This window comes from Nelumbo nucifera, chromosome 2, assembly GCF_055504915.1.
Source record: "Nelumbo nucifera cultivar China Antique chromosome 2, China Antique-T2T, whole genome shotgun sequence".
NCBI classification, from domain to species: Eukaryota; Viridiplantae; Streptophyta; class Magnoliopsida; order Proteales; family Nelumbonaceae; genus Nelumbo; species Nelumbo nucifera.
In genome coordinates this window covers 21,382,998-21,396,532 of record NC_142650.1, presented here as the reverse complement: position 1 = coordinate 21,396,532, position 13,535 = coordinate 21,382,998, and the positions used below count along the sequence as shown (strand labels likewise).

Here is a 13,535-nt window from a genome sequence, read left to right as displayed (position 1 = left end):
AAGACATCTCCACTGGGGATTACGACTTTCCCCAAAAACCTCGGCGGACAACCTCATCCCGACAACTTCGGAAGCCTCATCCGAATCCGACATGGATCTTCGGCTATAAATAATTAACCTCTGCTCAAGGTAAATGACTTTTGACTCTCCAGCCTTCATACTGTTATTCTACTTCTGCCCGGACTAGCACTATTCTCAACTGTTTGGCCTGACCACCCATCTCTCATTATTGAGTTGAGTGTCAGAGTGCCTACCTAGAGAATAATTCCTCAGGCCTTTGATTTCTTTCTTTGTTCCAAATCTTGCTACATGGCTTCATTCTTCCACTTTGACTTCGCCAGTTGGCAAGACTATCTGACTACGATCTTAATTCGAAATACCTCGGATCAGATAGCATCAACATCATTTTCTTTATTTCAATTGCGGGTGTATCCATGCTGAGGCTGCATTTGGTTGTAGTGCACTTTTATTTGTCTTAGTACAAATGCATGGCAGTACAAATGAAAAAAATGTTTAATCAAACAAAATAAGCTAAAATTTAAAACAAAAATAGATAAAAAAAATTACATTTAAATCATTTGCACTACCATGGTTTTGCATCAGTATAAATTTATTTGCATTACAACCAAACACAGCCTCATTGCCGGACGAGCTGAAATTCTCAACAACTGTGGTTGCATGTTACCCTAATACAATGCAAGCACACCAATGTTTAAAAAACTGGAGAAATCAGTTGACACCAGGTCCTGAATAACAGGGAAGAGTTTTGACCAATCAAAGATCCCTTCCCTCCCCATGAAATTTGATAAATACCACCTCATTGATTAATCACTTTTATGCCAGAGTTGATTAATTACAAATTTTTTTCCTGATATCATAACCAAACCCCTTGAATTTATTTCAAAAGCTGGTGTGCTTGTATTTGATTTGGGTCAACAGATTTATTTTCTTCTAAAGGACTAGAGTGAGCCTAGCCGGAAAAGGTTAGGCTGTTTGGGAGAAAAAAACAGCATGTGGGAGATCCCAAACACCCCATGCTGCTTTTTCCAAGCAGCCAAACTTAGGGATGTTGGTGGATCGGGTTAGGCGGTAAACCTGCACTGGTTGGTCTTAATCGGTTTCGGGTCAGAGTCAAATTGGGGAGAGCACACAATGATTAAGACATTAATATATAGGGACGCTATAGGGTTATTTACTAAAACACCTCTATACTTTTATGAATTTATTAAAATCTACCATATAATTTGTGTTTTACTAAAAGATCTCCTTTACTTTGCAAACTATGATCGACCTTCCATTAGATGAAAGTGAAAAATAACAATTTGAACCCTAACAATCATTCAAATAAATTTAATCAAAATAAACTAAAAATAGAATATCATTTTTATCCCTAGTAAAGCACGGGCAACCACTCTATTTTCTCTATTTGGTCAATTTTGTAATCTATAGAAAAAGGTATTAGGGGTACCTTTGGAATAAACAGCCATGAATTTTTAGAATAAACAACCATGGGTCTATAACCTTAAACATTTTCCACTTAATTCAGGTGATCATGTTACTATTTTCTGTTATGGACAAACCGCCCGGCAGCGCACTGCGGCGCAGTCATAGGCAGCAGCACGCACAGCGGGCCGCCCGACAGTGCCGCGCAGCAGCCTAGCAGCGCGCCACATGCACCGCCAAGCAGCGCGCAGCACGCACCACCCGACAGCGCAGCACGCACCGCACGGCAGCAGCACTAGGTAGTAGCACGCACCACAAAGCAGCAGGACGCACCTCACGGCAGCAGCACTGCAAGCCGCGCGCACCGCCCGGCAGCAGCAGTAGGGCGGGGCCCACACGACAGCTCAGTAGGGTGGGTCCACACTTATCTTACCACATCAGCCCTGCTCACCAACTTGCCGCCAACTACACCATTCCTTATCCCTTATCCCTTATCCTTATCCTTATCTTATCTTATCTTAAGTAAGAGTTGTATTACCTTTAGGAGTAGGTAATTAGGAGTTTGAGTTTATGTTGGATTACCCTAGCCTAGCCGAATCCAACAAGGAACCCCCTTTTGTAATCTTCTATTTAAGGAGCTATGAGTTGAAATAAAGGCATTCAGTTTTCCAGTCAAGAGAAGAGTGAGGAGAGTTCGGGTGGTCTCTTGGACAAATCACCCATTCGGTTTTCCACAATAGGTTCGGCACGCAAGGGAAGGTGCAAGGGAAAGCAAGAGGTCTCCCCGTGGACCGACCTGTGACGAGATCCTACGCCCAGGACCATAACATTCTGGTTTCAGAGCCTACCGTCATGGGGGAACAGGAGCCGCTGTCTTCCAGGGTCCACGATCTGGAACATAGGCTAGTAGAAACCAGCATGGAGGTTCGTGAACTCAAGGAAGATGTCCGGGAGTTGCGACGCCTACTGGAAGCATTCCTCCCCAACAAAGAAAGGAGTTCTGAGGGAATCACCAACACAAACAATCGTCGTCCGGACTGGGCAGAGGCATCCAGCGAACAACAGATTGCTGCCCCAACAGCCGTAGTTATTCCAAAGTATAGCCGTTTGGAGTTTCCCTCATACAGCGGCAGCGGCGACCCACTAGGATGGCTGTACTGCTGTGAGCAATTCCTCCGCAATCAGCGCACGGATGAGAAGGAAAAGGTCAGCCTGGCCGCGTTCCACCTGACCGAAGAAGCGCAACTCTGGTTCTACCGAGTGGAGCAGGAGGAACCAGGTCTTAGTTGGGATCAGTTCAAGTCCTTCTGCCTCCTTCAGTTCGGACCCCCATTAACAAGCAACCCCTTGGGGGAACTCATTCGCCTCAAGCAGACCGGGACCGTAGTAGAGTATCAACGGCAGTTCCAGACCCTTCTCGCCAGAGCAGCCTCGGTACGCCCAGACCAGCAGGTGGATATGTTCACAACTGATCTAGCCGAAACCCTAAGAGTTGATGTAGAGATGCAGAGCCCGCCTAACCTGGTCATGGCAATGAATTTAGCCCGAGCCTTCAAGCGCAAACTGCAGATTAGCCGAGGGCCGTCCAGCGGGGGATGCCCAGCAGCGGCTTGGACAAACCCGAAGCCTATTGGAGGGGGGCCTTCGCTGGCAGCCAATAGGGAACCACTCGGAGTGGTTCCATATTCAGCAGCCAGCCCAGAACGGAAGTTAGAGACAAGCACCAATTCCAGATCAACATCCAGTGTGGGGAGCAACATCGGTACACCCCCTATTAAGCACTTGTCTAGGGCTGAGATGGCAGAACGCAGGGCGAGGGGGCATTGTTTTAATTGCGATGAACTCTACTCAGCAGGGCACAAGTGCAAGAGATTTTTCTGCCTCCTAGTGAAACAAGAGGAAGATGAGGATGAACCCCCTCCATGGGAACCCGATCCAGGAGGGCAAAGCCATTCCACCTATCCAGGATTCCTTTGACGGTGTTTTCGACACCCAATTCGAGCTTGAGGACACGCTCGTAGTCCAGGAGGGGTGTGATGTTATGGACACACCGCCCGACAGCTCACTACGGCGCAGTCATAGGCAACAGCACGCACAGCAGGCCGCACAGCAGCACGCGCCGCCAAGCAGTGCTGCGCAGCAGCCTGGCAGTGCGCTGGCAGCCAACAGGGAACCACTCGGAATGGCTCCATATCCAGCAGCCAGCCCAGAACGGAAGCCAGAGACGAGCACCAATTTCAGATCAGCATCCAATGTAGGGAGCAGCATCGGTACACCCCCTATTAAGCACTTGTCCAGGGCTGAGATGGCAGAACGCAGGGCGAGGGGGCAATGTTTTAATTGCGATGAACTCTACTCAGCAGGGCACGAGTGCAAGAGACTTTTCTGCCTCCTGGTGAAACAAGAGGAAGATGAGGATGAACCCCCTCCATGGGAACCCGATCCAGGAGGGCAAAGCCATTCCATCTATCCAGGATTCCTTTGGCGGTGTTTTCGACTCCCAATTCGAGCTTGAGGACAAGCTCATAGTCCAGGAGGGGTGTGATGTTATGGACACACTGCCCGACAGCACACTGCGACGCAGTCATAGGCAACAGCACGCACAGCGGGCCACACATCAGCACGCACTGCTAAGCAGCTGTGCGCAGCAACCCGGCAGCACGCCGCACGCACCGCCCGGCAGCGCGCAACATGCACCGCCCGGCAGCGCGCAGCACGCACTACCTGGCAGCGTGCAGCACGCACCGCACGGCAGCAGCAATGCGAGACATGCGCACCACCCGACAACAGCAGCAGGGCGGGGTCCACACGATAGCTCAGCAGGGTGGGTCCACACTTCTCTTACCACATCAGCCCTGCTCACCAACTTGCCGCCAGCTACACCATTCCTTATCCCTTATCCCTTATCCTTATCCTTATCTTATCTTATTTTAAGTAAGAGTTGTGTTACCTTTAGGAGTAGGTAATTAGTAGTTTGAGTTTAAGTTGGATTACCCTAGCCTAGTCAAATCCAACAAGGAACCCCCTTTTGTAATCTCCTATTTAAGGAGCTGTGAGTTGAAATAAAGGCATTCAGTTTTCCAATTAAGAGAAGAGTGATGAGAGTTCGGGTGGTCTCTTGGACAAATCACCCATTAGGAGAGTTCGGGTGGTCTCTTAGACAAATCACCCATTCGGTTTTCCACAATAGGTTCGGCACGCAAGAGAAGGCGCAAGGGAAAGCAAGAGGTTCTCCCCGTGGACCGACCCGTGACGAGATCCTACGCCCGGGCCCATAATATTTTCACATGGCAAAACAAAAGTTCTTAATGAAAGGCCAATTAAGGAAATATGTTGCAAATTATAAGGGGTGTTTTAGTAAAATGCAAACTATATGATAGGTTTAAGTAAGTCTGTGAAACTATTGGGGTGTTCTAGTAGATGACCCTAAGCTATATATGAGGCACACGGGTTAGGGGAGGTTCGGTAGCCCTCTTAGGGGTGCAAATGGATCGATTCGAGATCTGATCCTATTTGGTCGAGTTCGGATCAGAAATCGGATCACCCCTATCAAATCCGAGAAGATCCGATCCCATATATTATATATATATATATATAATGCATATATATGTGTTATTTATTTATTACAAAAAAACATGTATATATATGATGAAATAATTAAAAATACTTATATTTTTTATTTTTACTTTATTTAACTTAGTATATTTTATTTTTTTTCTTTTAATAATTTATTAATTTTTAAAGAAAACAAGTTGGATCGGATCAAATCCGAAGATCCTTACCAATAGAATTCAAATTCAAATCGAGTCTATCTTTGGATTAGATTGGATCCGACATGATCAATGTTGGATCGAATTTGAATATACAATCTGTTTGCATATTCGAATCCGATCCAATCCAATCCGTTTGCATCCATAGCCCCTCTTAGGGTTGTTCACAGGTCAGGTTGGGTTGGTTTACTAGTTTTTTTCAACCGACCCCGACTTGGTCGGGTTACCTAAAGATCTAGTCGGTTTTGGTTTAAATATATACATTTCCGAAATATATATTTCAGCTTTTATATATATATATATATTTCAGAAATGTACATATTATATATAATATTTCAGAATATATTTTTTGGAAATATATTTAAAACTGAAATATACATATTATATATTATATTTCAGTGAGAATATATTTATTGGAAATACATTTAAAATTGAAATATATATTTCAGGATACACATATTATATATAATATTTCAATGAGAATTTATTTATAGATAAATCAGTTCGGTTTCGATTGTCATGTATGAAAATCGAAACCGAACTGAATTATCGATTTACCCATCTTTCCAACCTGAATTATCAGTTTACCCATATTTCCAACCCGAATTATCAGTTTACCCATCTTCCCAACCCGAAACCGACCGGTGTGAAGAAAAACCGGTCAAATCAGGTTGGGTCAGGCCAGGTTGGTTGTTTTGAATTTATTTGTGAACAGCCCTAGCCTCTCTTCATTTAGTCGGATTAGGGTCGGATTTGGGTTTAGTCGAACCCGTACTGAACCCGACCTGTACATCCTGGCCAAAATTTATTGGCACCAGACGTGCACTCTAATCCGTTGTCCGGTTGAAGAAGGTAATGAATACGCTTCAATGACTCCAATTTTTATTTTTTATTTTTGTTTGAGTAATTAATTTCATTCATGCTTTCCCCTCCCAAAAGCGTCGAACTTTATGTCATTGCAGTCCTCTCCCTATCTTGGTGTCAAATTCAAGCAATCTTCCCAAATTTCTCATATATCCCTTCAAAGCTTTATCTTACATAGGAGATAGGACATAGGACAAGAAGCGACACCGGATTTTCATGGCTGGCACAGAATGTTTCATTCTTGGCCTGCTTCTGGTCACCCTTCTCGGCACCGACGCCATGCCGCCACCACCCCCGATTCAATGTAATTCAACTGGTTGCATCCTTCACAACTCCTACGGCGTGTGGGGTGACCGGCAGGACTGTTGGATTTCGGGTGTCAGCTACCCAACGACAGAGGAAGAGCTCCGTTTGGCCGTGGCACAGGCCAACCAGAGGAAGTTCAAGGTGAAAGCAGTGAGCGGCTTTTCACACACCATCCCAAAGCTGGCATGCCCAGGAACGCCTTCAGGAAATGCAGTTCTTATAAGCACAGCAAGGCTCGATTCCACCATCCAGGTGAGCAGTGCGGATCTGACCGTCACAGCAGACGCAGGAGTCTCACTTCGTCGCCTGATTGATAAGGTGGAAGAAGCGGGATTGAGCTTAGTGGCGTCTCCTTACTGGGAGGGCGTCAGTGTGGGAGGGCTCATAAGCACGGGGGCACATGGGAGCTCGTGGTGGGGAAAGGGAGGCGCTGTCCATGATCATGTCGTCGGACTCAGTCTCGTGGTTCCTGCCACAGAATCTGAGGGCTACGCCAAGATTATTAGACTCGATTCTCACGATCCACTTTTCAATGCAGCAAAACTCTCTTTAGGAGTGTTGGGTGTTATCTCAAAGGTGAGTGATGCCCGTCTTGTTCTCACCTGAATCAAAGTTGCTCGTCTGAAATGAACACATATACAGGTAAAACTCGCATTGGAGCCTGGATTCAAAAGAAGCATTACCAATAACTTCATAGACGATGCTGGGTTTGAGGATGAATTCATGGATCTTGCCAAGAAGCATGAATTCGCAGATATTACATGGTACCCATCAAGATATACAGCAGTTTACAGGTATGATGATCGAGTCCCCTTGAACAGCTTCGGAGATGGGGTTAACGACTTCATTGGCTTCCAGTCCAACTCTGTTCTGGTTTCCGCTGCAGTCAGAGCAATAGGTATTTCTTGTCCCTGAAATCCAGCTTCCTCCTTTGAATTCTTCTATAGACATTCTCGGGGACATACATTTAATTGTTAATCTTACACCTGAAAACACAGAGAAGGCTCTGGAGACCGCACAGAACGTCAATGGAAAGTGCAGGATGGCGGCTTCAGTTGTAGCATTTAAGAAATTAGTTGGCAATGGTTTGAAGAATAATCTGATCTTCACAGGCTACCCAGTTGTGGGCCATCAGGGTAAAATGCAGACCTCTGGTTCTTGTCTATACTCGTCTGAGAAGAGCACTCAAAGCACATGCGCTTGGGATCCAAGAATCAAAGGACTCTTCTTTTACGAGACAACAGCAATATTTCCCAGATCAAGATTTGCAGACTTCATTCGTGATGTAAAGAAATTAAGGGACCTGAAACCAGAAAACTTCTGCGGGCTAGACGTCTACAACGGATTCTTGATACGTTTCATCAGGGCTTCTGAGGCATATCTGGGACAGGCTGAGGATTCTGTTGTGGTTGATTTCAACTATTATCGAGCTGACGAGGCTTCAACACCGAGGCTGAACCAGGATGTTTGGGAGGAGGTGGAGCAGATGGCATTCTTCAAGTATGGGGCTAAACCTCACTGGGCCAAGAACAGGAACCTTGCATTCTTGGGCGTGCAACAGAAGTACCCCAACTTCAGTAGATTTCTAGCGGCGAAAAAGCAATTAGACCCTGAAAACATGTTCTCTAGTGATTGGTCAGACGAGATACTTTTTGGTAAAGCAGCAGCTAACGGTGATGGTTGCGCCCTGGAGGGGCAATGCATATGTTCAGAGGATAGTCACTGCAACCCAGGCAAGGGATATTTCTGTAAACCAGGCCTTGTGTATAAAGAAGCTCGAGTCTGCTGTTACTCGCCTCCTTCCAAGGACAAATAGATCCAGTGGGATTTGTTGTTGTTGCTCTGACGCATAAAAAGTTGTCAGTAAATTGTAGGAAATTGTTATTTATGCATATGAGAAACAATAAAACAACTAATTTGGTTCAAGCAATAAGATGGGGATCACTAATGCCTAGTATAGTTGTTTTTGAATTTGAACAGGTTAGGTTACTTCAATTGAGTTCTGACTCGGCTTATGATTGATTTTGGTAGTGAGGCTAAACGGGCTAAAATATACAACTGAGCTATATTCAAGTCCCATTGAGAGGCTAATCAAGCAGAAGACTTCATTTCAGTAGGCAATCAAAAGCTCTTTTGATGGTCAGTAACTAAAATGTTCATTTGCAACATTAAACCAGGAAATGATTGTGAAACCCTGAATCCATTGAAATAAAATATAAATTTGTATGTATACAACATTCTAACTTCACATGTGCGATGCAAGAAAAATGTGGAATATCAAGACCTAGGATTCCTTGCACCAGGTAGCTAGAAAAATTTTGTCATTTAATCCTGTAGATTCAAGACCCAGGCTGAGATATTTCAAGATACACCATCTGAGTGTACCCATTGAATACAGACGTCTCAAGCCTTGTTAAACCAAGCCTCTGGAAAAAACCAAATCTTCCATCTTCAACAAGAGGAGTCTGCACGCGGGCGGGATCATATCTTGTTTGATGAGTAAGGGAAGGACCTGCCACCGGAGGAAGTTCCCAGTAGACATCTAGCACTGATTCCACAAACCTGCTGTTCTGGAAATGTTCAGCATAAGAAATTGCCTTATTGCTATGGTTGAAATCATCCCGCATCTGCCCCCTTACACCCCACCATGCTTCCCCTGGTCCACATAGTTCCTCTATGTCTACAGCCTTCTCCCAGAACTTCTTTCTTTTCGTCCTAATCCTAGCTTCATCACTATCTGCAAAACAACTGTGGCCACCACCTGGAAGATGCAAAATGAAGTTATACAACCCAATATTCAAACTTTAAAATCATGTTTACAATGCCATGCTAATCTTTCAGTGTATACCTATTTGAAAAAAGGTTTCGAAACATAAAATATTTAAGTTGAACTAGAAGATACTAGGAGCTTGCACCACTGTTTTCCCCCTTAATGAAAGCCATCATCCAGATCCAATTATCCATGTTTGGGATTCTTTTTTTGGTAAACCCATGTTTGGGATGATTGATCTTCCATGTGTGTCTGTTTTGCTTTGTTGTTTATTTATTTCTTTATTTATTCATTTATTCTTATTAGAAAGGAAAATTTGTAGAAGCTTTGTTTATTTATTTTCCCCTTAATAGAAGGTCAAATAGATGGATAATTTCATTTATATGCAGAGATGGACCTTTTGCACTTAAAGAAGCATGATTTGTTTCCAATTTCCATGAAGCTTCTTAAACCGATAGGTCATAGAAACCTAAAACAAAGTTTAAGAAATATATAATTCTGATTTTTGACAATAAATTGCTTACGGAAATAGTCTTGTCAATTGTCTTCTTTCTACTTGTTCAGAAATATAGAAAATGGGAAAGTTCTGTTTCCCTACATTAAGGTCCTAAGTACCTAAGATTACAAGATATCTTAAAGACCAAGCATGTTGCATGCACAGGAGGCAAGGGTTCTCATTCTCGGGTATGTAGAAGGCCAGTACAAACAAAATAAGGGAACCAGGGCGTGTACACTTCATATATAGCCTAATTTAAGAGTAGATAATATGCACCTCTTATGTAGAATTGATCACAAATCTGCCTCAAGGAATAGTGGTCGCCAGTTCCAGTGTCATAGTTATCCTCAAAGACAAGGTGTCGAAAGCCCGCTTTCAGTGCCTGCTTAAGTCTATCCACTCAAGTGTAAAGAAAAAACATTCACCAATTAACAATTCCTGAAAGAGGCAAAGAATGAAAGATAAACATGTCCAACATACAGATTGTAACTTAAACATGAAGTTATATACAAGGTGGTGCATAAAGGCGAGAAAACTTCCCAAAATTCAGACACAGGTCAGCATATACCTTTTTAGTTCATTCTGATGGTCATCAAAAAAGACCAGAACGCGATTGAGATCAGTAATCCCATATTTCTTCATAACGCTCTCCCAATCGACACTTCCAAAATCTATGAAATCCTTTCCAGCAAAGTACGTGCAATTTGGGTCAACATAAGCGGGTCCTTTCTTCAGGTATTTCTCCGGGTGCCGGGGTGTAAGCGACAGTATCTGTGCGTCTGGCATTGCTTGTCGGAGAACCCAAGTGGAATGCCCCTTGAAAGCACCGCTCTCGATCATCAGATCTGGCTTCAGCCATCGAGCAATGAACCAAAGGCCAAAGCTGTGGTCGAATCCCATTCCATACATGTTGTTTTTGATTGGACGGGTCTCATAGATTGGAACGAACTCTTCCAAGCCCTGGAGCAAGTCTTTTGATGTCCATTCAACCGTTCGTCCATGTTTCGATCTGCCTTTTTCCAGTGATGCGAATTAAATGGACGTAAATTAAGAGTTCAATACTGGGAATTCAACCCATTAAGTTGAATAAATTTCAAAATTTTCCCACTAATATTCTACTTGAAATCACTGAGCTACACATGGCCCAGCCAAGAACCAACCAATCAAGTTAAAACATGAAAATCACAATGAATCTTCTCATTCCCACATCAAAATCCTACAAAAGAAGAGACTCAACCAGAGTATTCGAGTCTCGGGAATTAATGTCCAGACTCCAGATAAGAGACCTAAGCACTAAATAAGTAACAAGAATGCAGCAAAACGTCTTCTCAGATCTGACAAAATGCAATGGTAGAAATCAAATGTTGCTCGCAAGAAACATACAAGATCCTCAAGAGAGATAGGCAGGAAAATTTTTTTCTTATAATTAGGGAGGGAAATTAATAAAATCACATAGTATCAACTTTAATCTGACTAAGAACCCTAATGTGGGTATCGAAATTCAGAGATCAAAGCCAGAGATGCTTACACCAGGGCACACCGAGGGATCCGAAATCAGAATCAAGGCCGTCAATGCCGAAGAAGCTCATCCGAGAATAGGATTCGGTACCATACGAAGAGACACAGACAATGTTGCGAGAATGGGAAACGACAGAGATAACAAGAAGGAGAAGAAAGAGAAGGAGGAATGGCCATAGAAACCCAATCTTGCTCATCTGCTTCGTCGCTCTCATGGCAAAGGTAACGTTCTTTCTCGTCTTCGATTCGTCATCTTCATCTCCTTCTTCGCTAAATTGCGTTGGTCTGCGCGTCGAGAGCACTCTCTCAAGCATGTTTTTCAAGGAGCAAAGAGAGGAGCTGAGTATGAATAGTTCGATAAGAAAACGCAAGACACCGTCAAAATTCAGAAAGAGCCTTGGTTGTACTTGCAGTGGTGGGCTTTAAATTGGATCACGTGAGTGCTAGCGCAAGGAATCAGCTTTCAAGTTTCAACTCTAGAGACTGGATCTGCTCCTCACAATTGGCGCCTGATGGGCGCCTCACACGCACATCCTATCATTCATTGGAAATATCTCCCGTTCTTATTAGTTATTATTCACGGGAGATGTTCCCAATGCACGGTGGATGTACATGTGAGGCGCTCATGTGTGAAGAGCAGATCCCATCACTCAATATGCAATGCGAAGGGGGATATGCTCCTGACAAATGGGCGCCTCACATGCACATCCACCGTGCATTGAGAACATCTCCCGTGAATAATAACTAATAAATTGGGGAGATGTTCCCAGTGCATGATAGGATATGCGTGTGAGGCGCTAGATGTGAGGAGCAGATCCAGTCTCATGCAATGCACTCAAATGGACTCTTAAGTTAGCCACGTGGACACCCAAATGGAGCAATAAGCTAGCCACATGGCATTGGATTAGTAAGGGGGTGTTCACTGATGTGAATCGGTTTTCTTGTTGCTGATTTTCAAACACAAAAACATGACCAATTGATTTGAAAACAATTATGGGTCATTTACTAAAACAATAGTTTCATGCATGTATTTACTAAAACACCTCCTATGTTTTGCATTTTACTAAAGCACCTCTTATAGTTTGCATTTTACTAAAATACCTCCTATGGTTTTCAATCAATTTACTTAAAGGCAAATTTCTTAAACTACCCCTTTGGTTTTGATGAAGGACTTTTGGGCAGTACCCTGTTGCTCGGACTATTTCTAAGTGGCCAATGACTCAAATGCTGAAGTGGATGATTTTTTCTATATGAGGACTTGGATGTCGAGTTGACTAGACCGAGCTGGGGGTAGATTGGCTGTCGAGTTGGGTTGATTGCTGAGCTAGGTAGCTCTTCAAAGAAACCTGCAAGGAATCAATGTTAGAGGACCCGGGGTGGCTAACTCGGCGAGGTCGCTCCGATGATTAAGTTAGTACTCTTGTAGTAGATCGCGAGCTAAAAAATCATAAAGTATGTGCTTACTCGCCTCTCTCTTGTGCCATTGGGGTTGGTGCCTTTATATAGGCATTGTTTGGTTTGGGCCTCATGCACTACATCCGAGATTTCTGAGAGGTCGTGCCTAACTGGTCCGACATCCTCGAAGGTAACCACCATGCACATTGACCATCCTCCAGAACATTCAGTACGTGGGCCAACTTCCGAGAAACCTGGGAGCGTCGGGATATGCATGCCAAATTTGTCGGCGAGCACATATCGCAGGTCACCGCCTAGTCCCCAGTCAGGTCGGCAAGCCCTCGAGGGAGGTTGCTCCTCGCGTTGAGGTCACTTCGGCCAGTGACGAGGTGCTACAAGCCAACCTAAGTTGTGGTCGAGGTCGCTAGGTCGGCGTGAAGGTAGGTTGTCAGATCGGCAATAAAGGCTGTTCGCGAGGTCGAGGTAAAGACGAGCCACGATCTAGGACTCCAAATCATCACTTGGGTGGTGTCTAGGTGTCATCTAACTATTCTGAGATGTCATGTGTCACAATGTCATTGGAGGGCCAAATCTGCCCTCATTAGGTTTAACTAATTGACTAAGTATATCCCTACTATTTGACTATTGTCTAACGTTATCCCTATTATTTCCAAAAATTACCATTGTTGTAAATATTGATAAGAGGAATGAAATGTCTATTTTGCCCTTAAGTCAAATTTATATGCGAAAGTTATAATTACTTTTTTACCTTCATTTTAAGGCATAACGGAGACGATTATCATTGCAATGGTTGGAGATCAACAGAGCATCCGAGAACAAAGACAGTGCACCATCACCTTCGCATGCGATGGTTGTCGTTGCAATTTTTGAACAACAATGTGACAGTGAAAATTTTCAAACATTTCAATGGCACCATTGCACCAAGGTAGAAAAAAAGCTAGCAAAGGAGAAG

At 43.9% G+C, this 13,535-nt stretch overlaps 2 protein-coding genes across 3 annotated transcripts; one reads left to right on the top strand and one right to left on the bottom strand.

Moving 5' to 3' along the window:
• The first annotated feature begins 6,073 nt into the window (after positions 1 to 6,073).
• On the top strand, positions 6,074 to 8,335 carry GULLO3 (D-arabinono-1,4-lactone oxidase family protein). The gene is made up of 3 exons (XM_010255739.3): positions 6,074 to 6,959; positions 7,026 to 7,281; positions 7,382 to 8,335. The coding sequence occupies exons 1-3, from the start codon at positions 6,294 to 6,296 to the stop codon at positions 8,197 to 8,199; spliced, it is 1,740 nt and encodes a 579-aa protein (XP_010254041.1). The 5' UTR covers positions 6,074 to 6,293; the 3' UTR covers positions 8,200 to 8,335.
• Positions 8,336 to 8,514: 179 nt separating this feature from the next.
• Positions 8,515 to 11,570, bottom strand: LOC104595140 (uncharacterized). 2 transcript variants are annotated; one of them, XM_010255736.3, is made up of 4 exons: positions 11,178 to 11,570; positions 10,218 to 10,662; positions 9,926 to 10,041; positions 8,515 to 9,144 (listed from the first exon to the last, which is right to left on the bottom strand). In XM_010255736.3, exons 1-4 carry the CDS (start codon positions 11,479 to 11,481, stop codon positions 8,723 to 8,725), a joined length of 1,287 nt encoding a protein of 428 aa, XP_010254038.1. In that variant the 5' UTR covers positions 11,482 to 11,570; the 3' UTR covers positions 8,515 to 8,722. The 2 variants fall into 2 exon arrangements, with proteins under 2 accessions (XP_010254038.1, XP_010254040.1); XM_010255738.2 differs by having other exon boundaries at positions 8,565 to 9,144; positions 10,218 to 10,658; positions 11,178 to 11,318.
• Positions 11,571 to 13,535: the final 1,965 nt, after the last annotated feature.

Coding starts and splice junctions, on each gene's coding strand:
- LOC104595140 (XM_010255736.3), bottom strand. CDS start 11,481: ATGCTTGAGAGAGTGCTCTCGACGCGCAGACCAACGCAATTTAGCGAA. Junction 10,663..11,177: donor ATCCCTCGGTGTGCCCTGGT/GTAAGCATCTCT, acceptor CACTGGAAAAAG/GCAGATCGAAACATGGACGA. Junction 9,145..9,925: donor TGATCAATTCTACATAAGAG/GTGCATATTATC, acceptor TGCATCTTCCAG/GTGGTGGCCACAGTTGTTTT.
- GULLO3 (XM_010255739.3), top strand. CDS start 6,294: ATGGCTGGCACAGAATGTTTCATTCTTGGCCTGCTTCTGGTCACCCTT. Junction 6,960..7,025: donor TGTTGGGTGTTATCTCAAAG/GTGAGTGATGCC, acceptor ACACATATACAG/GTAAAACTCGCATTGGAGCC. Junction 7,282..7,381: donor CGCTGCAGTCAGAGCAATAG/GTATTTCTTGTC, acceptor CTGAAAACACAG/AGAAGGCTCTGGAGACCGCA.